General features: G+C 41.6%; 2 protein-coding genes across 5 annotated transcripts; both read right to left on the bottom strand.

Annotated features, from left to right (window-relative positions):
• Positions 1–1,041: 1,041 nt before the first annotated feature.
• Positions 1,042–22,484, bottom strand: LOC146651799 (cholesterol 24-hydroxylase-like). Of its 4 annotated transcripts, none has more exons than XM_085383375.1 (15): positions 22,052–22,484; positions 21,909–21,986; positions 21,737–21,818; positions 17,490–17,563; positions 15,564–15,650; positions 15,293–15,431; positions 15,090–15,200; positions 13,655–13,817; positions 13,205–13,270; positions 11,378–11,450; positions 11,210–11,294; positions 4,707–4,817; positions 1,964–2,052; positions 1,731–1,797; positions 1,042–1,642 (listed from the first exon to the last, which is right to left on the bottom strand). In XM_085383375.1, exons 1-15 carry the CDS (start codon positions 22,198–22,200, stop codon positions 1,484–1,486), a joined length of 1,533 nt encoding a protein of 510 aa, XP_085239501.1. In that variant the 5' UTR covers positions 22,201–22,484; the 3' UTR covers positions 1,042–1,483. The 4 variants fall into 4 exon arrangements, with proteins under 4 accessions (XP_085239501.1, XP_085239497.1, XP_085239499.1 ...); XM_085383371.1 differs by lacking the exons at positions 1,042–1,642; positions 1,731–1,797; positions 1,964–2,052; positions 4,707–4,817 and adding exons at positions 9,316–10,214; positions 10,302–10,368; positions 10,496–10,584; positions 10,920–11,030 and having other exon boundaries at positions 22,052–22,473; XM_085383372.1 differs by lacking the exons at positions 1,042–1,642; positions 1,731–1,797; positions 1,964–2,052; ... (2 more) ...; positions 21,909–21,986; positions 22,052–22,484 and adding exons at positions 9,317–10,214; positions 10,302–10,368; positions 10,496–10,584; positions 10,920–11,030; positions 17,673–18,560.
• On the bottom strand, positions 4,759–8,020 carry LOC146651800 (uncharacterized). Its single transcript, XM_085383366.1, has 2 exons — positions 6,322–8,020; positions 4,759–6,096 (listed from the first exon to the last, which is right to left on the bottom strand). The coding sequence occupies exons 1-2, from the start codon at positions 7,246–7,248 to the stop codon at positions 5,578–5,580; spliced, it is 1,446 nt and encodes a 481-aa protein (XP_085239492.1). The 5' UTR covers positions 7,249–8,020; the 3' UTR covers positions 4,759–5,577.
• Positions 22,485–22,486: the final 2 nt, after the last annotated feature.

The raw sequence follows: 22,486 nt of genomic DNA, 5'->3' as shown, positions 1-22,486 counted from the left end.
AGCTGTGCAACAGTCTGATGGTGGTTGCAAAGAAGCTTCCACAGAACTGCAATGACCTGCACCTCTACATTACTGTCTGCCTGAAAGCAGGAGTGAGAACAGACCGTGGTCGGGGTGTGAGGTGTCCCTGATAAGGTTTTTGCAGCGTTGTTGGGCCAGGCCCTAAATAGATGGCAGGGTGGCTCCACTTGTCCTCGTTCTCATGCTAGAGATATGCTGCTTGTCAGCACACTCTCAGCGGTGCCTCTTTAGGAGGTGGTGAGAACATCTGGACTCAGATGTGACCTTTTCAGCCTTTCTTGATCAGTGAGGTGGTGTGCAGGGACAGACCATACATCACATCAACTCCCAGGAAGTTCATGTGCTCCATGCTCTCTGCTGCGGTGTCGTTGATGTAGAGCAGTCTGAACGAGGGGTTTCTTCCTGTAGTCAGTCACCAGTTTCTTGGTTTCATTCACATTCAGGAGAAAATTGTTGTTGCTGATCCACACTGTGAAAAGCTCCACTATCTCTCATCGCTGTCCTGGATCAGACCCACGGCTGTTGTATTCACAGTATACAAAAATCTGTGGAACAATCGTGTCATCATGTCAAGGCTATAGTCACTTAAGCAGGTGACTGAGGGTTTCTTTGGCGCTGGGATGATGTGATTTGTAGCAGGATGGCACAGCATCTTGGAAGCATGCAGACTTAAACAAAAAAAAATTCTGTGGGATCTCAAAATTTATTTTCATTTTCATAACATGCAGCACTTTTATGAAAATCTTGGATGCTATGCAGGCACAAAAGGTTCCTTTGCTCACTGGTTATTAAAAAAAGTCACATCAAACTATGTGATGATTTTGTGCAAGATTAAAATGCTAAGTGCAAACGTTATTATACCAGCACTCCCCATGATGTTACCATATATATTATCATAATGAAGACATAAGCATGATTACATTCATTTCATATGAATTTACAGTGTAGTTCATACATGACACAATTTTTTCTTTAAATTCTTTTTTTTTTTTTTAAATCACAAGTTTTAGACAGGAATAAAAATCAAATCAGTTTTACCCTTTAAACCAGAGGTGTCAAACATGAGGCCCGGAGGCCAAATTGGCCCACGGCCATTAATATTACGGCAATGAAATTCAGTAGTAAGTAAACAATTTAAGGACAGAAAAGTTTCTATTTTTCAACATCTACTACAGAAAGTTTAGGGTTTTTGTTATTGTAAAAACAAAAACAGCAACAAAAACAAAAAGTCCTCAGTAAAATAAAATTTTAAAAAGAGAAAATCCATTCTGTTCTTGACAAGGATCTTTTTACACATTTATTTCTACAATTTAGACTCAAAGAGTTGTGCTGATTTCAGTTACTAAAGAAGCATTTCTAAATCATGTAGCAAAACTGAGACAGTGTTGAAGCTGTACTTTCTTTTTCCCTATATTAATATATCTCAGGGACCAAAAATAGACCACTTTTTATGTAAAGTCCTTTAAGATCCTTTATTTTTGTAATCCCTGTGACTCAAAGTGCACAACACTCCACTCTTTGGTCTGAGTGTGCCAGCATCCAGGATGTCAAAGGTCTGTCCCGGGACGAGAGTGAAGTCAAACCTCTGGAGCAGTTTGGCCATCACCACTTTAGCCTCCATCTAAAAAAACACAACAGCGCCCACAGAGATGAGTCAGTGTGTTTATAGGTGAGCGGGTCTTCATGTTGACTTACGCTGTCATCCTCACCTGAGCAAAGTTCTGTCCCAGACACGAGCGAGGACCGAGGGCAAAGGGGTAGTAGCAGTAATAAGGCCTTGTTGAACAGACGAGAGACAGCCTCAGTTACTGTGAACCGTTTCACTCATTTAGTCTGAGATAATAAAGTGTGTGCAAATATTAAACATAATGTTTAATGTTTAAACATTATGTTTAAACATTAAACACACTGTTTCAGCATGGTGAAACAGTGTGTTTCTTACTTGGGAGCATCTGGGTGAAATCTCTCTGGATCAAATCTCAGTGGATCCTTGAAGAATCTCTCCAGTCTCCCGCTCACATAGGAGTTGAACTAAATATGAGAAGATTTAATTTTACATTTTAACCATAAATGTATTTGTAATTGCTTGAATAAGACCTCATTTTTTATCATCATCATCATCATCATTTATTTATTTATATAGCACTTTAAAAACACACCTGGTAGACCAAAGTGCTGTACACTACTAATATGCACATAATAATAAAACCAAACATAGCAATAAAGTTAAAAAACAATAAAAATGTCAGTTACCCACGGAGTTAAAAGCCAGGGAATAAAAATAGGTTTTTAATAAAGACTTAAAAACTGGCACTGATGCAGCCTGTCTAATATGGAGAGGAAGGTTATTCCAAAGCATCGGCGCGGCAACAGAGAACGCTCGGTCTCCTCTAAGTTTCAGCCGTGACTTTGGGACCGAAAGCAGCAACTGCTCAGCTGACCGAAGGGAACGAGTGGGGACGTGGGGCTTCAACAAGTCAGACAAATAAACAGGTGCCAGACCATTTAGAGATTTAAAAGCCAATAAAAGGACTTTAAAACGGATCCTGAATTCAATTGGAAGCCAGTGTAAAGAGGCCAAAATCGGAGTGATGTGATCAAATTTTCTTCTGCCAGTTAAAAATCGTGCCGCAGCATTTTGCACTAATTGCAAGCGTGACAAAGTGCCCTGCCCAACCCCTGTTAAAAGAGAATTACAATAATCTAAACGTGAGGTAATAAAGGCATGAATAACGCTTTCCAAGTCACGCTCGGAAAGAAAGGGCTTAACCTTTGATAAACGTCTGAGGTGATAAAATGCTGATTTTACCACCCCGTTTACATGGTCATCAAAGGTGAGTGCAGAATCAATTTTAACTCCGAGATTTGTGATCGAACTCTTTAGTTGGGAAGTCAAAGCTGCAAGATCAACATCCAGAGTATGAGAAGAACGATTTGGGCCAAATAAAATTGCTTCTGTCTTCCGATCATTAAAATTTAAAAAGTTTTTTGCCATCCATGCTTTGACATCAGTAAGGCAGTCAAGCAGAGGTCCAGTTGGGAGACTATCAGAATGACTAAAAGGTAAATAGAGCTGGCAGTCATCTGCGTATAGATGGAATGGCACTTTATACTTTCGGAAAATCGCGCCAAGAGGCAAGAGGTACAATGAAAACAATAACGGCCCAAGAATAGATCCCTGTGGAACACCCCAAAGCAGAGGGGCCACAGAGGATGAAGCCGACCCCAACTTAACACAAAATGTCCTATTTAAAAGATAGGACTTTAACCACAAAAGTGCCGAACCAGTAATTCCCACACAGTGCTGTAAGTGGGAGATCAGCAAATCGTGATCCACAGTGTCAAATGCAGCTGTCATGTCCAACAAGACCAGCACTGCATATTTACCACGGTCTGTCGCTATCAGGATGTCATTCATAACTTTTACGAGGGCTGTCTCCGTGCTGTGGAATGGCTTAAAGCCGGACTGAAAGATTTCTGACAATTTAGAGTCATTCAAGTAGTCCATCAACTGAGTATAAACAATCCTTTCCAGAATCTTACTAAGAAAGGGAAGCTTAGAGATGGGTCTAAAATTTGATATGACTGAACTGTCTAAGCCTGGTTTCTTAAGTAAAGGATGTATGACTGCATGCTTAAATTCCCTAGGTACTTGACCAGACAAAAGACTAGTATTAATTTTATGTTTTTCTGACAACTTTGTGACAGTTTATACATACACTACCAGTCAAAGGTTTGGACACTTTTCTTATTCAATGTTTTTTTCTGTTTTTTTCATGAGTATTTACATTGCAGATTTTCACTGAACGCATTAAAACTTTGAATGAACTCATATGGAATTATGTAATAAACAAAAAAGTGCGAAAGAACTCAAAACATGTTTTATATTTTAGATTCTTCCAAATAGCCACCCTTTGCACTCTTGGCATTCTCTCGATGAGCTTCTTGAAGTCATCGCCTGAAATGTTTTTCCAACAGTCTTGAAGGAGTTCCCAGAGATGCTGAGCACTTGTTGACTCTCTTGCCTTCACTCTGCGGTCCATCTCATCCCAAACCATCTCCATTGGTCAGGTGACTGTGGAGGCCAGGCCATCTGACGCAGCCCTCCATCCCTCTCCTTCTTGGTCAAACAGCCCTTACACAGCCTGGAGGTGTGTTTGGGGTCATTGTCCTGTTGAAAAATAAATGATGGTCCAACTAAACAAAAACTGGATGGGATGGCATGGCACTGCAGGATGCTGTGTTAGCCATGCTGGTTCAGTGTGCCTCCAATTTAGAATACTAAATTGAGACTCTTGGTCTTTCCTGGTGCGCTCCTCAAGTGAGCCAGTTTCATTGTAGCGCTTGATGGTTTCTGTGAATGCACTTGGGGACACATTCAAAGTTTTAGCAATTTTCCGGACTGACTGACAGACTTTCTTTACTTAGAATTCATATAATGGCGAGAACCAATCAGCTAACAGGTGACTACATCATGAAGCTTATTGAGAGAAGGCCAAGAGTTTACAGCGCTGTCAACAAAGTTAACAGTGGCTACTTTCAGGAATCTATAAAACATATTTAGAGTTAATTATCTTTTTTTCTTCGCTACATAACTCCATATATATCTTGCTTCATATATTTGTTGTCTTTAGTATGTAGTTATCATTTAGACTTACAAACATATTAAAAAGAAAATGACTCACAACAACGCTAAATCCCCCGGGTATGTGGATACTGTCAATCACCATGTCTTCAGCAACATCACGAGACGTGCCTGGAGCTGGGGGGTAAATTCTTAGAGTCTCTTTTAACACCTGAAGGAAGGTTACAATGAGAAGTGCACACTTTGGGTGAGTTATTAAAATAAATAAATGAATAACTAAATTTACCACATGTACCTGTGACCAGTGTTGCCACAGTTACTTTGAAAAAGTAATATATTACGGACTACTGATTACTCCTTCCAAAAGTAACTTAGTTACTTTACTGATTACTTTATTTTTTAAAGTAACTAAGTTAGATTACTAGTTACTTTATTAGTTACTTTCAGAAGCTGCCAATAACACTCCCCACTGCCTCAACATAAAAACATCAACCGATTTTGCCAATACTCACTTTATTGGAAGTGTATTTTAACAGTAATGTCAACAATATATCTCCTGACATTTGAAGTTGAACTTAAAACTTTTTTCCTGACAGAAATACTTGTTTGTATGAAAATAAAGACAGTCTTGTTACTTCACTTAACATAAATACTTTTTATAAAAAAACAAACAAACAAACAAAGAGTCTTTCTTGACTTCCCTTAAGATACTTTTTATACCATCCACATGTAAGCACTATTGTCCGCTTTTGTAACTTTGGACTAATCTTATGAAAAAAAAAAAAAAAGAGACTGCAGGTCCAACTTAAATTGCCTTACTTCCTTGCAGGTAATTGTTTTAAGTTAATCAACTTGAAAACTTTAATAAGTTTATTAAGTGACTTTGATAAACTTAATTCAATTACTTGTAAATAGTTATTTAAATTGGATTCCCCATTCTCTGTTTTTTCAGTATATGTTGTCATCGCATGTTATGGGGGAAACAGTAGAGTGGAGCGAGTAAACCAGTGGTTGTACCTCATTAACAGAAGCTTCTCAAACCTTTTGTCAGAAAGTCGATTTCTTTTAGGCGTGAGCACCAAACCTCCCAGACTAAAAAGTCGCTCCACAGGAGCACTTGATGGGGTTGGAGTGTTATACTTTAAAAAAATTGTCTTTATGCTTGAAAATTTATGCAGAATCTGAAGGTCGTAGCCTGACATCAGGTAGTCCATGACTTCTTTTTCTGCAGAATAGGTCTCCTCCTCTGGCTCTGCCTCAAAAGTGAAAAAGTCCATCTCACCTTGGCTGCTAGATGTAGTAGCACTGGGCACACTGGCAGGGTTTTTTGCCAGAGGAGCAGTGGTGCAACACTCTGCTGTCAGAAGCTGTTTTACTCGCTCCCTCCTTCCTGCATCTCTCAGCCATCGGAGTTTGAATTTTGGACAACTGGCAGCTGCAAGAAGGGCATCTTTGTCATCCAGCACACCGGCGAAACGAGTCTGAATAGCCTAAAAAACATAATTGATATTTTTATGCCTACAATTTATTATGTTATTGAATTATTTGCAAACCATGCCTAATATGAGATCAGTATTATGGATTAATTTTGTTTTAGGTTACTTGTAAACATTTTAATTGTTTTAATCTTATTTTTCAATGATAATTAATATTCTGTTCCATGTTTGTGAATTGTATGAAGCAAAAAATCTGACTAATTTCAAGATAGAGCGTACCTGTACAATGGCATCTGGAAGGCCTGCAGTCATCCTGGAGAGGTCATCTTTCACAGCCTGGGTCTTCTGCATCAGAACTTCAAGTGTTGGTAGTAAAGTTCCATATGGACAGTCGCCTTGTAAAATGTCCAGTGCTGCAGTCAGAGGTTTCATGGCCATGCAGTACTCATGCAGGAACTGGTATTCTTGATCTTTGAAGCACTTCAGTCCTAGCTTTGTGCACAGAGTATTCAGCTCACCCATGGGGATTTCTGCAATTCTCTTTACAGCATCAAAAAAGGAATTCCACCTTGTGGATGTTGGTATTAGGAGCTTTCTTTTGCTGATTTCTTCCACTGTTTCTGATGCAAGTGTAGATCTACTCGATTTGGTCCAAAGAGCTGTGCATTTTGCTGTGCTGCTCCTATACACAGCCCTGCTCTCTGCATTGGTTGTTAAATGTTTCTCCACATCACGTGTGCAAATTATGTTGATGGTGTGCGAAGCACACCTGCGGTGCGGGGGAAGAGACAGCTGACCATCACTTTCATTCTCAGCCGAGAGGATTTCTGACAGATCAGAAAAAGTGACATCATCGTCTTTGGGGCTGGACTCTTCCTCCTCCGTCTCATCATCGGACTCCGTGACAGGATGATAAACTTGAAACGCCTTAACAAAGTTGGATCCATTATCAGTAACTGTTGCAACTACTTTGTTGAGTAATCCATAAGAGGAGTGGATGTTTTCGATTTCTGTACCAATGACATCATACGTGTGTCTACCACGAATTCGCCTACATGCTAATGCAACCTTGTGACGCTCTAATGTGGTTCTACTGATCCAGTGGAGCGTTACTCCCATATAGCTTCTGTTGTTAGCAGTCCAAATATCCGCGGTAGTTGAAACAAAGTCAATCTCATTCAGTGTGGCCTTCAAATTTCTCTCCATTTCTGTAAACTCCTTCTCCAAGTAAGAAGTAAAAGTCGTTCGGTGAGGCAGCTCGGCATTAACAGAAGTAGGGATCTTTTTTTATTATGGCACGAAACGAGGGCGAGTCAACAGTGTTTATAGGTAGCATTTCTTCTACAATATACTGCGCGACCAACTTCTTCAATTCTTCATCACTTACTGGTTTTGCACCAAAGTCCAACTTTTGTTGTTTGGGGGGTGTAGGACCTTCTGCGGAAGTCACGGCTCTCTGCTTCGGACCACTTGGTGGGACTCTCTCTGTGAGTTTGACTGTGCTGTGCTGCGACTCCAAATGTTTCTTTAAGTTTGACGTAGTGTTTTTGAAGGTAGATAACACTTTTTCGCCAACACAGAGTGTACAACGAACCTTAATATTTAAATCTTTAGTTGACAGAAACTCAAAATAGTGACCATATTTCCAGCTAAAGAACGAACATCTCTCTCCCTCCATTGTTGTTTACACTTTTTTACGTCGCTGGCTGCTTGTGAGCGGGAAACGTGACCTGTCGCTTATGTGACGTTTCACGACACGTATGCGTTTGTCATCCGCTGAGACGAAAAGAAAAAACCAAATCTTTTTGCTTAAAAAAATAGTAACGCACAGTGGTTTGGACAAGTAACTTTAATCTGACTACTGTTATGGAAATAGTAACGCGTTAGATTAGTCGTTACTGAAAAAGGGGTCATATTCGGAGTAACGCGTTACTAAGCAACGCGTTACCGGCATCACTGCCTGTGACAGGTAGACCAGCTCTCCTAAGTCGTCATAGCTTATGTCACGTTTCATCCCAATGACATCATCGACCTCTTTCTTTGCTCTAAGAAATAAAAATATAATTTAGAAAACCAAAAATTCACTCTATATATTACACAGTTATAACTGCAGAAATATTACCTTAGTCATCTTTAGAGGTTAACACAGGTCATAGGAGTAAATATGTAGAAACAGATGTAAAACTACATTTTTTATAGAGAAAAATGCACATCTACATAAATGTCTGTGGGCTTGAGATTTATATAATCTCAGGATTGGGAATATTTTTGATGTTTGATATTTTGATGGATCAAATTAGAAGAAGTTGTTTTCACACAACGGGTTGACAGTCAGATCTGAGGGACACACTGATTATAAGAACTGGATCTAAATGTTTTTGCAATAGTAATCCCTTACTTTACTCGTTACTTGAAAAAAGTAATCGGATTACAGTAACGCATTACAAGCAACGCGTTACTGCCCATCTCTGTCAGTAACACAGGAACTAGAGTTGTGTGACACAGTGTGTGTGTGCAGATATTATGCAGCCCCTCTGGAAAAGAAAGGACAGTTTTGTCCATGCTAAGTGAACACGTGTTTGAACGGTGATATCAGGATGCTCTACAATTAACATTAAACTGCAGCACACAGCAGCAGGATACAAATTCACAGACAACAGTGGCCACATTGTGTAAAACTGAAAATAAAACACACTCTTCAGTGCAGTGAGCTTCGTCTGACGCTACAAAGGAGCTTCCAGCTGCATTTCACACATCAAAGCTGAAACAACAGAGACTCACCTGCAATGAAAAATGTCACAAAATTGTCCAGCATAAATTCTTCATCTTCTTCAGTCATGTTTTCCTCTGAAATGAGGAGAGAATGGACAGATACATCGATATTTAACTTCTCCTGGTTTCCAACATTACTTACAAACCACATGCACCGAACTGAGAAGGCATCAAAAACTGTGGGTCACATTTGTTCTATTCACTTTGTCTCGTCACAAAGAGAATAAAATATTGCTCTAGTCTAGTCTAATGTGAAATTTGGGAACTCCAACCTTGGCTTGCAGTTTTGATGATTTGTGTCAGGATGTCTTTGGGGACCTCGTCACCGTTTTGCATGGCGGTCTTTCTCTCACTGATCCACTTGGCTCCAGTTGTACGGAGCAGGCGGCACGCTTCCCTCACCTCATTAACATTTCATCTGTTCTTTGGATTGTACTGGAAATCACTACACCGCAAACACAAATAACATCACACTGACAAACATTAAAGTTTCAGTTTTATTTTCATTTACATAAAACCTGTGCTTAAATTAGTTACAGACACTAAAGCTTCTGTGGTTCAATGGCTATGAAAAAGCAACTACATAATATAAACTAAAAAATATATATCAGCAGTGTATAAAAGTAACAAATGGCAATACCTTAGAGACCAGCGCCCCTCAGAAATGTTTCTATATACTGACTATTGTAATGGGTGGCTCTGAAGTGTAGTGGTTAACACATTTGCCTATCAAGCAAAAGATCTGGTCATTCGCACAGACACAAGACTCCTTTTGTTGTTGCATCAGAAAGGATTTCTTCCTCTTCTTTTTCCTGCTTCCTTTAGTAGTTTCCAGATCATCTGCCTCCACCTCATTCCATCCCTAGGATCCTCTTCTGTCACACCACCTCCACCAGTCATAGTCCCTACATTTTAAATTCCTACTCTCACCTCCACCCCTACCTTCTCTCTCTCTCTGCCTCCAAACATACCTTCCCCTTTTACTCTTCCTTTGTCTTCAGCCAACAGCAGCACAGTTTCTACAGACTCCCTGTTGGCCAACAAGTAGTTTTATATTCATTATTGTAATAAATAAAAAACACGACATAACTTCATATGAATATGCTATGTATTTAAATCACACCATTATTGTTTTCATTACAAGGTTTTCTTCTTCTTTTTTAAGTGACAGTTTTAGATATGAATAAAAGCCCAGTTTTACTCTATAGACTACTATGACCTCTTCTAATGTATTGGTGCTTTATGGCCATTTATTCTTTTTATTCCCTGTGAGCGAAAGAGCAAATTACTCCACTCTTAGGTCTGAGCATTCCAGCATCCAGGATGTCAAAGGTCTGTCCCGGCACAAGAGTGAAGTCAAACCTCTGGAGCAGTTTGGCCATCACCACTTTAGCCTCCATCTAAAAAGCACAACAGCGCCCACAGAGATGAGTCAGTGTGTTTATAGGTGAGCGGGTCTTCATGTTGACTTACGCTGTCATCCTCACCTGAGCAAAGTTCTTTCCCAGACACGAGCGAGGACCGAGGGCAAAGGGGTAGTAGCAGTAATAAGGCCTTGATGAACAGACGAGAGACAGCCTCAGTTACTGTGAACCGTTTCACTCATTTAGTCTGAGATAATAAAGTGTGTGCAAACATTAAACGTAATAAAGTCAGCATGGTGAAACAGTGTTTTTCTTACTTGGGAGCATCTGGGTGAAATCTGTCTGGATCAAATCTCAGTGGATCCTTGAAGAATCTCTCCAGTCTCCCGCTCACATAGGAGCTGAACTAAATATGAGAATAGGTTATTTATTCGTCTTGATTCCAGGTAACTGTCTTGTAGGGCAAGACACTTTACCCTACCGCCTACTGGTGTTGGCCAGAGGGGCCGATGGCGCGATATGGCAGCCTCGCTTCTGTCAGTCTGCCCCAGGGCAGCTGTGGCTACAACTGTAGCTGCCTCCACCAGTGTGTGAATGCGAGGGTGAATGAATAGTGGCATTGTAAAGCGCTTTGGGTGCCTTGAAAAGCGCTATATAAATCCAATCCATTATTATAAAACAGAAGTTTATTTTCTGCTTTGAAGCTAGAAACACATAAAAAAAAAAAAATCTATGACTCACTACAGCAACAAATCCTCCAGGTATGTGGACACCATCAATGACCATGTCTTCAGCAATATCACGAGATGTGGCCGGAGTCACGGGATAAATTCTCAGAGTCTCTTTTAGCACCTGGGGGAAGATTACAACGTTTATGGTGCATCTTGTTTTATAAAAACAAGACTGAGAGCCTAAGTTTACTGTTGATGCAGTCTTTCATTGTCAGTTGACTAATTTTGAATCCATGGGTGAACATGAGATTACAAATCACACTAAAAACATTACCACAATTTTCAAATTGCCACATGTACCTGTGACAGGTAGACCAACTTGCCCAGGTCATCGTAGCTTATTTCACGTTTCATCCCAATAACATCGTCCACTTCTTTCTTCGCTCTGAGAAATGAGAAAACTCCATAAGAAACCAAAGTTCACTTGTTCTAATGGAAACTGTTATGTGCTATATTTTGACTTTTTACTTTTCCAGTATATCAGGATGTCTTCCGAGTTCCATGATGCAAAAAGCCAGCTGATTGGCTGTTGTTTCTTGGCCTGAAATAGCACAAATGTATCAAAATTGAATATTACCACCATGAAGCTCAATAAAATGTTACAACATACACTATATACAAAAGAAGCTGCTGTTTTTCAAGTTTCAAGTTTAGCATTTCCTCCATTGCTTAGCATTTTTGAAACCAGGGGTCACAATCAAAAGACAGCTCAGACGGTGAAGCCAAGAGCACTGCACACTCATGATAGCAGCAAGCCATTATTTAGATTCCTGTTGATGCAGAAATCTACAAATACCATGTACTTCAGCATAAAGACTCGAATCAACAAGGCACAAGAAACCTGTAACTCCTTGATGCTGCTCTGGACTACAAAAATCAATAACATCCACCAGCAACTCAGTTCAATTGTTGTGTCTACCCCCTCTCCAGAACCTTTTCTCTATTTTGAGCCGTTTTCCACTTTCCATCTTCCTGATTTATCTGATATTTCTGAGTTTATATGTAACTCAAAGCCTGCCACATGTCATCTTGACCCTATGCCTACAGGGCTTGTGAAATCCTGCCTCTCTTCCTTACTCCCACTCATCTCTGCTATCATTCACTCTTCACTCACCACCGGTGTCGTCCCCTCCTTAGTCAAGATTGCTTCAGTCACTTCGTCAAAGGAGCTTGCAAAGAAGGGCGTCTGGACTTCTTTAAGTTACTTGAAGACGTTTCACCTCTCGTCCGAGAAGCTTCTTCAGTTCTAAGGTCAAATGGTGGAGAGTCCCAGATATAAACCTAGTGGGAGTGACCCCCCACAGAGGGACAAAAGGACCCCCTGATGATCCTCTAATCGCCTGAGACAAAGAGGATCATCAGGGGGTCCTTTTGTCCCTCTGTGGGGGGTCACTCCCACTAGGTTTATATCTGGGACTCTCCACCATTTGACCTTAGAACTGAAGAAGCTTCTCGGACGAGAGGTGAAACGTCTTCAAGTAACTTAAAGAAGTCCAGACGCCCTTCTTTGCAAGCTCCTTTGACTACGATGACCTGGATGACTGAGAACCTTCACAGACTTCAGTCACTCCCATGCTGAAAAAACCTTCTTTAGATCCTAACAACTTTAACAACCGCCGTACAATTTCTAATTTACCCTTCATCTATAAAATACTTGAAAAAGTAGTTGCAGTTCAACTTCATTCACACCTGGATAATAATAACATCTACGAGAGATTTCAGTCTGGTGTTCGTTCATGTCACAGTACAGAAACTGCTTTATTTAAAGTCACTAATGATCTTCGAGTCGGAGCTGACTCTGGTCTTCTCACCATTCTCGTCCTTTTGGATCTGAGCTCAGCCTTCGACACGATCTCTCATTCTGTCCTTCTAAGCAGACTTTCCTCTCTCGGCATCTCTGACCCACTCCAGTCAGTTCAGTCTGTAGTCCAGTCTCTGGTCCAGTCACTCATTCATCATCCTGTTCAGCTCCCTGACCTGGTTACAACCATAGCTCCTTGACCACTCCCAGTTTATTCAACTGAAAGCATTCCACTCTCGTCTATTCCCGGTCACTTCTGGTGTACCCCAAGGTTCAGTGTTTGGATTTAAACCAGTCTTTGATGAAGGGGGCTTCATATATGTGGACGAATATGCTGTGGCAGTTAAGCCTTGCAGTGTGCCAGAAGGAAGCACAACATCCAACTTATTTTGTAACATTTCACAGATCCATCCGACTACCCATCTACTTTGTTAACCGCTTATGCTCTTCAGTATCACAGTCTGCTGGAGACACACGAAATAACAGAGACTCACCTGCAATGAAGAATGTCACGAAATTGTCCAGCATAAATTCCTCATCTTCTTCAGTCATGATTTCCTCTGAAACAATAAGAAAATTGACATATAAATTAATATTTGGCTTCCTTCTCTTTTTTTCATTTATTACACGTCAGATGATACAATGTCTTCTGTGTTAATGTCTCTATCAGTCATCTGTTTATATTCGGCAAAGCTTCCAAAGTGTCCATTTTCAAGCGAATCACAGAGCCAGCCTTCCTGATCAGTTTATTTAGTTTGCTGGTGTCATCGGCATGATGTCGCTTCTTCAGCATCAGCACGCAGACCACAACAAAGAACACTCCACTCGCCACAACTAAAAACTCAGTGTATTTGTTTACTCTTGTGTGTACTATTCACAGCAATTTAAAATCAATGCTCAAGGCTTACTGAGTCTATTCAAATGTGAAATTTAGGGATTACAACCTTGGTTGGCAGTTTTGATGATTTGTGTCAGGATGTCCTTGGGGACCTCGTCACCGTTTTCAATGGCGGCCTTTCTCTCAGCGATCCACTGAGATCCAGTTTTGCGCAGCAGGCGGCACGCTTCCCTCACCTCATTAATGTATCCTCTGTTCTTTGGATTAAACTGGAATGGCAGATTGAAGAAGTTAACATTCCATGCAACAAGACTTGCAGTACATACTTTCTTCTTCTTTGGCTCTTGGAGGAGGCGGACGCCTCCCCCTCTCCCTCCCTTATCTTCTCTGCTGCTGCTTCTAGGTGTTTGTCTAGTCTCGTCTAACTCTAACCCTCAAAGAGTTTCTCGGTCTTGTTCTCTAAAACCTAAAGAATTATGGATTTGATCAACTGGTCCCGTAATGGAATTGACAACCTGCTAGGCTTGGGAGAGCCCGATTGTCCTGCGGAGACGTTTGCTGCCGGATACTCCATGGTCGGTTGCGTCGTGTGTCTGGCAACACTCGACGGAGGACATTGAACGACATCTACCAATTTGGAACCACGATAACGGAGTTCGGGCTGATTGGAGCTGGCTTGGAGCTGGCTTATCGAAGAACAAGAAGCGGCTACAGCTGTTCAAAATCCCATAAGGCTGGCCAACATGATAGACGATTGGCAGGGCTGGGAGTACTCAGACTGTGTTTTGAACGCAATATGGATAACATCTTGGAGAAGAACAATGGGAATTGAGATAATTGGTGACCAGTGATGGACATTAAACCAACTGTAAAAATTGGATGCCGTTGTTTGCGCTAAACCCAAACATTCACCAGCTTCACTCATGTGGCTATCCCACCGGCGCCAGCTGAAGGTCTGCCAAGGTCGAAGCTGACTGGAACAACAAATTCTTCCCATGATAACAGGATTGTTGTCGAACTCTTTGTACCTCATTCAAGGCCACCTGGGTCAACTGGAGACTGTTGACTGATGCTTAACCGGGCGTGGTGACATTTTCTCTCAGCTGAACATGGGATACACACACACACACGCACAAAACATGTACGCTGATACTCACTATCACCCTCCCTCCCCCGAATCCAACGCCTCCTCCCATGCTTACCTCCCATCCAATGTGGACACCGGATCAGCTGGAGGTGCAATCGAAGATTGCAGTGGACCCAGATCAGCTGTACACACTGGAATACTCTCCCATGTTGCTTGTCTGTGTTTTATTGTGTTATGGTGTGTTGATATCTGTGCATTCCTGGATTATCCTTTTGTGTTACACATTTCGATGTTTTTTTTTTCCTTGCTACCTAGCCTGACCTGTCTCCCCAATGTGATGTTTGTGTATTCTATGTACGGTCGGCAAGGTCTGTCATCTCAGTTGTGGGCAACTGCAACTGACAAAGGCTATCTCATCTCTCATCTCGCTCATCAAAAAACACTAAAGTAATACCTCGAAAAAGTTGTCTCTAATGTAGTGAGCCATCCCTTTCAAACATGTCTCAATGGCTTTAGGGAACTGTGAAGTGTTCTTCAGCAGGTCCAAGTCCACCCCGAAAGCAACCTGAGATTTATCAAGGAAAAACACAAACATGAGGAAATATTATTTGGATAAAGACTGCTGTAAAAGCTGTAAAACTGACTGTAATATAAAACCTTAGTAATAACATCCAGGGTAACATAGTTGACAAGCTGGAGCATATTAGCTTCTGTTTTACTGTCGGCAACATCTGCAAGTTTATCCATCAGTTTCTCTGCCCTCTCATTGAAGGTTCCCATCAGACCTCTCAGATACCTGGAAGTAATGATAGCTTTAACCGGAGGAGCCAGAACCTGCCAACAAACTACCACAGAAATTCATTTGGAAAAAAATCAGTGGTTGAACAAACAAACTCTTTTGTCTTTTTGTGATAACTGTGAAACTCACAGGCTGCTGAATGCAGGGTCCATGATCCGGCGCTGTTTGTACCACTGCTCATGATCCCGTGCTGTTGCCAGGCCGTTGCCTAAGAGCCTTCAAAGAAGACAGTCGACAAAATACGTTATTTTATTCCTCTGAGTTTTAGTTACTGTTAGTTTTGCTTACTGTTGGCATTCAGGTTGCATCTAATCTAAATGTTCCTATCTGGTCCTCCTATAGTTTTAAGCTGTGCGTGCCATCTGCTGTCTTCTCTTATTATCCTGTGAGTATATATTATCTCTGTCTCCCTTTGTTCATTGCCACATTGCCCCTCTTCCCTCATGGTTGCGTATTACCTTATTCTGTGTTTCCCAGAAAATTCCTAGTGTTTGGATTCCTCGTTCCTGCCCAGTTATTGTTTGAGATTTTATGATTATTTTTGCTAGATTTGAGTTTATGTTCTGTCTCCTGAATCCACATCCTGCCTGCCATACAGCGAATACATGACAGAACGACGCGATCCTGATGGACTCACCGAGCTTTCTCAGACTGCCTCCACAGTGAGGGAAAAAGGCTACTTAAGTATGTGATAAAGTATTAGTACGTCATTGATTCCCATCTCTGCAGTACAGTCAGTGTTGGGGAGTAAAGGAATACATGTACCGCTGTTACGTATTTAAAACATAAAATATGAGTAACTGTATTCGGTTACAGTTACTGTTTATAAGGGTGGTATTTAGAATACAGTTACTTTGTTGAAATAAAGGGATTACACGGCGGTCTTTTCCTGTTTCATATGTTCGGCTCTGCCCTCTCTATCTTTGGTAATTCCACACCGGTGGAAACAAACAAAACACGCATTAAGAGGCTCAAATGCCCGTGTCTCAATCTCGCGTCTCATAATGACGTGAAGAAATATTCAAAAAATGATTTAATATGAAGGCAATAGCAGAGTGTTACAGGCATCGCCCTAAAGCATGTAGCCTCATGGGCAGTGTAGTCCGTGCTGCAGGGAGAATGGACTGCCATACCCGTTATGTGTCTGTAAGCGAGGGAGGGAGAAAAAGGTGAGTGGAAAAGTACGAGCTGTCACCGAGCAGAAACGGGAGCTGGAAGCATGTAAATATAATAATAACCACTGCAGCCAAACAGAGAGCCTGACGAGCCCAGTTGTAAGTAAGCTATTAAGACTCGACTGTACGCTGTGTTCCTGTTTTCCTCCAAAACAATAAGTTCCATTGAAGCAGCCTTTCAACGCCTCTCTCTGTCTCTCGCTACCAAAGTTGACCCAGACAACAAAGTAAAGCTAGTTTTTGGCTACGAGCCCGACACGAACCCGACGTATTAGCCAGAGGTCCTTTACTACGGTTCAGAGCCACAGACCTGTTTTATATACGCGCGGAATAGTTTTCTATATGAGATCGCTGCAAAAAGTGCAGCCTTACCTAATGTCCACCTACTGTTACTCATTTATATTAAGATTTAAACATCTAGTTGCTAATGGTATGGTGAGTAGCCTTCAGTAATAGTAATAAATCACACAGCAATAGGACATTCATTAGTTGTTAAAAAGCATGATAATATATTAAGTAATCCAAAGTATATTACTTATATATTAAGCAATTACAAAATACATTTTGGGGCATGTATTCTGTAATCTGTAGTGGAATACATTTCAAAAGTAACCTTCCCAACACTGAGTACAGTGGTGGTCTGTATTATACCTGTGAGTCTTAATCTTAGTCCAGGTGTTAAACAAATAAGAGTATTGCAAAGCTCACTCCACCTCTAAATATTGGTAAATGAATGCAAAGTATCACACTGGTATCTACTGATATCTGCCTTTGTTGATCAATTCCAGCCAGTAACTGAAGTTAAAACGATATCAGTAACAGCACAGCCTTTTAGAACTGGTGCATCGCTACAAAAAAGCGCCTGATAAGGCAGTCTTACCTTTGACCAAACAGGTTGGCAAGTCTCTTATAAACAAGTTTATCTTTGGGGTATTTTGTGGACATCAATATTTGCTGAAGCCAGGAGCAGAAAGACAGAAAAAAATTTTTTAGAGAAAGAAGATTTGATACGAATATTATCAGGAGTTATGCTTAGTGAAACCAAAATGTCAGTAGTTCACACTTTGAAGTTAAGGGCAGGATTTGTGCCAAGCACTTTCACACACTCAGCGGCGGTCCTAGCCTGTTTGGCACCCTGGGCGAACGGATGATCTGGGGCCCGTTCTTCGTACCTCGCTAAGTAGGTTAGCCGGATTAGATTGTTGACGATTTCGCGTGATCCTGGATCAGTCGGTTCCCCGAAGCTCATCCGGGACTTGCTGTCATAGCAACAGAGCCGTAAGCGTAAACCTGCTCGGGAGCAGGTTTACTTTATGTAAACAGGATTAGATCGCGGCCACGCAGGTATGTCCGCGTCATCATACGAAAGCAACAGCGATATTTTACCACTGTTTCACCATAAATAAATAACATCAATGTAACTAAAGACAATGCAGCACCTGATCCATTTATTGATTTCACACAGGTCATTTCCTAAAAAAGGGAAATGTACTATTAACATTCTATTACATGTATGTGATTATTACAGATTCAATTCATATTTCAGAGTAGTAATTGTAAATTACTTCGTGTAATCAAGATGAGAGACCACGGCTATAAAAGCGAAGGTGGATTTGGGAAGCCTGTCGCAGCCATGTCCTGTCCGTATACGCGAGCCACCCATTGCGGAAGGTGCAAGATTGATAAGGAGAGTCCTCAGAATTCAGCGTATATTGCGGGACAGACAGGATCCTTTAGCTCAGCGCGACAGTGTGCTCATAGAGAGATATCGATTTTCCCGTGAGGGTATTATTCACTTAACCAACTTGTTGACGAGGGGGTGCAGGACCACCACCTGTCTTTTTTTCCTCTGCCCTTTTCTTGGTTGCTGTTATAAACAAACAGATTATTCCAGGGTCTCTTTCCAAGAGACTAAAAGCAATATAAGTGATAAATATTACCATTCTGTAGGATATTCTTATATTTCACTTTTACCTGTTCCCATGTTCTAGTGGGTCCTGTCGTGGCTCTAATGTGAAAGAGGATAAAATATAACATATTATAATATAATGTAATATAATATTGGATAATATAGTGTAATATAATAAATCTACCCTACCGCCTACTGGTGTTGGCCAGAGGGGCCGATGGCGCAATATGGCAGCCTGGCTTCTGTCAGTCTGCCCCAGGGCAGCTGTGGCTACAACCGTAGCTGCCTCCACCAGTGTGTGAATGTGAGAGTGAATGAATAGTGGCATTGTAAAGCGCTTTGGGTGCCTTGAAAAGCGCTATATAAATCCAATATATTATTATTATTATTATTATTATTATTAAATTACTTACGAGTTTAATTTGTCAGCAACTTTCTGCCAGCCCTCTCTCCTTGCTTTTGCAGCCTTTGCAGTGTTCCCTTGCGTTCTGATTAAACTCTGAAACTCCTGAAATCCCTCACTCAAGAGTTCTTGCTCTGCTGCCGAAAAATACCGAGCCGAGCGCGCTCCGTCGACATTTTCGCCGACCAATCAGAGGGTTGCCGATCAATGTTTCTACTATCGATGCGTGGCCCCTTTTACGACACCCAGTGATGTCACATTACTGCGTCCAGCTGTACTAATCGTCAACAGCAGGTGTGTTCGGGGAACCGGATTAGCGAGCTCACGGTTAGCGCGATGATTTGATCTTGGATGTGTCATTTGATCTTGGATGTAGTAAGCGACGTACGAAGAACGGGCCCCTGATATCGTCGCGTTGTTGTTCCTGGAACAGCATAGTAAATGTTGTTCCAGGAACAACATTGCAAGTGACCAATCACATTCTTGTGACGTTATTCTTTTGCGCGCCAAGCCATTCGTGCATTTATGAAATTCCAATGTTCCAAGGACAATATCAATTCTGCTTAGCGTTTATTAAAGGGTTAGGGTCAGGGTCCGTTGATCGGCGGACAGAGGCGGTTTCTCGCAGCTTAAGTTTTTTGTTTTACGGCGGTTTTTCCCGAAGTCGCAAAAGTATGACGTCACAACATTCTGATTGGTCACTTGCAATGTTGATCCTGGAACAACACCAGGGGCCCGTTCTTCGTACCTCGCTAAGTAAGTTAGCCGGATTTGACTGTTGACGATTTCGCGTGATCCTGGATCGTTCGGTTCTTCGAAGCCCATCCGGGACTTGCTGTCATAGCAACAGAGCCGTAAGCGTAAACCTGCTCGGGAGCAGGTTTACTTTATGTAAACAGGATTAGATCGCGGCCACTCAGGTATTTCCGCTTCATGTATACGAAAGCAACAGCGATATTTTACCACTGTTGTACCATAAATAAATAACATCAATGTAACTGAAGATAATGCAGCACTTGATCCTTTTATTGATGTCACACAGATACATACAGGTCATTTCCTAAAAAAGGGAAATGTACTATTAACATTCTATTACATGTATGTGATTATTACAGATGTAATTCAGATTTCAGCGTAGTAATTGCAATTTACTTCGTGTAATCAAGATGAGAGACCACGGCTATAAAAGCGAAGGTGGATTTGGGAAGCCTGTTGCAGCCATGTCCTGTCCGTATACGCGAGCCACCCATTGCGGAAGGTGCAAGATTGATAAGGAGAGTCCTCAGAATTCAGCGTATATTGCGGGACAGACAGGATCCTTTAGCTCAGCGCGACAGTGTGCTCATAGAGAGATATCGATTTTCCCGTGAGGGTATTATTCACTTAACCAACTTGTTGACGAGGGGTGCAGGACCACCACCTGTCTTTTTTTGCGCTGCCCCTTTTCTTGGTTGCTGTTATAAACAAACAAACAGAGTATTCCAGGGTCTCTTTCCAAGAGACGAAAAGCAATATAAGTGATCAATATTACCATTCTGTAGAATATTCTTATATTTCCCTTTTACTTGTTCCCATGTTCTAGTGGGTCCTGTTGTGGCGCTAATGTGAAAGGGGATATAATATAACATAATGTAATATAATATAATATTGGATAATATAGTGTGATATGATAAATCTACCCTACCACCTACTGGTGTTGGCCAGAGGGGCCGATGGCGCGATATGGCAGCCTGGCTTCTGTCCCAGGGCAGCTGTGACAGCTACCAGTGTGTGAATGTGAGAGTGACTGAATAGTGGCATTGTAAAACGCTTTGGGTGCCTTGAAGAGCGCTATATAGATCCACTCCATTATTATTGTTATTATTAAATTACTTACGAGTTTGATTTGTCAGCAACTTTCTGCCAGCCCTCTCTCCTTGCTTTTGCAGCCTTTGCAGTGTTCCCTTGCGTTTTAATTAAACTCTGAAACTCCTGAAATCCCTCACTCAAGAGTTCTTGCTCTGCTGCCGAAAAATACCGAGCGCGCTCCTTCGACATTTTCGCCGACCAATCAAAGGGTTGCCGATCAATGTTTCTACTATCGATGCGTAGCCCCTGTTGGGCCACCCAGTGATCTCACATTACTTCATCCAGCTATACTAATCGTCAACAACAGGTGTGTTCGGGGAACCGGAATAGCGAGCTCAGAGTTAGCGCGATGATTTGATCTTGGATGTAGTAAGCGACGTACGAAGAACGGGCCCCTGATCGTGCCTGGGCGAACACTCCCTCTGGCGGAATTATAAAGTGGAATTGTAAAGCGCTTTGAGGGTCTCAAAAAGCGCTATATGAAAGCAATCCATTATTATTTAAACCAACTGTTAACTGTATATTTCTGTACATTTAAGTATTATTATTATTCATATTGCCGCATTCATTGGCCTTTTTTACAATTAATTTTATTGTTTAATCACATTAAAATGTTCCTAATTTAATGTTTAACAGCACTTGAAAAAGGCAAAATCCCATGTAAAATTAGGGCAACAAACTGTATTGTCATTACTGAAAATAACCGTATTTTCATGAGAAAGTTATTTTCTGTTATTTTGTGGTATTATTTTGGCGCCCCAGCAAATGGGCGACAGAAAACCGATCGGTGCCTATGCCATTCCCAATACGCGCTGGCATGATGTCGGGGCAGCATGAATACGAGCAATTTGTTTTTATTTTTTGCCGATGCCCGTGATGCCGCCCCCCACTGCGATGCCGCCTCGGACCCATGTTGCCCGTATCAAAAACCGCTACTGCACACACTCATGCTGTTGTCACAGTTTACCTTTGTTGCCTCGGGACAGGACATACACACTACAGCGTAATGCAGAGCATATATCTTGTAGACAGGCCCATACTCATCCGCCCTGTAAAAGACATACTACCGCATAAATGATACGTTTTATCATTATTTATTAATCACTCCTACACACAACCATCGTTTACGTTCAAATTACCACTCCAGAAGTTTCTGGTGCATATTTCCGCCATTTTTCATTATCCTCAAAAGCGATGCTGAGTGTCCGAAGAGAAAACTGGGGAAGAAATCAAGTGGTCAGCGTCGAGCAGTGTCAGCAAAAGTGCCGAGAACTTTACCTACCTGTCCGTCGGTGGGCCGGGTATGTGGTCATATTTCATATGAATGTGTTTAACATACAAGCAGTATCCGAGAAACACAACGACGAGCAGAAAGAAGAGAAAAGTTAGCGTCTGAGCAGCCAAAGACAGAAGTAAGCTGAAAACTGCCATCCTGAGAAATATCCCGTAGACGTCTGCGTCAAAGATGGTTGTCCTTTCTATAACACCGCGAAGGATCCCTGGTTCAAGACCGAGGGGAGACACAAACAAGCCTCAGTGAGGTCACAAGCTGGTTTACCCCAGTGTCGTCGTTCTAAACTCGCATTAACGGGAGATCCAGCCGCCGTGGCTGTGGCGACCCTTTGGGAGGAAAAACAAGGGAGCAGCTCCAAATACCGACCGCACACAGCCAGATCTAATTAGGCGGAAGTTCGACATAGCGTACTTCAGAGAAGAG

The sequence above is a fragment of the Rhamphochromis longiceps genome, linkage group LG15, assembly GCF_057381845.1.
Source record: "Rhamphochromis longiceps isolate RC_006_pf linkage group LG15, R_longiceps_female_GT1.1, whole genome shotgun sequence".
NCBI lineage: Eukaryota > Metazoa > Chordata > Actinopteri > Cichliformes > Cichlidae > Rhamphochromis > Rhamphochromis longiceps.
The sequence above is the reverse complement of the archived record's forward strand: the minus strand, read 5'-3'. Positions and strand labels throughout refer to the sequence as shown.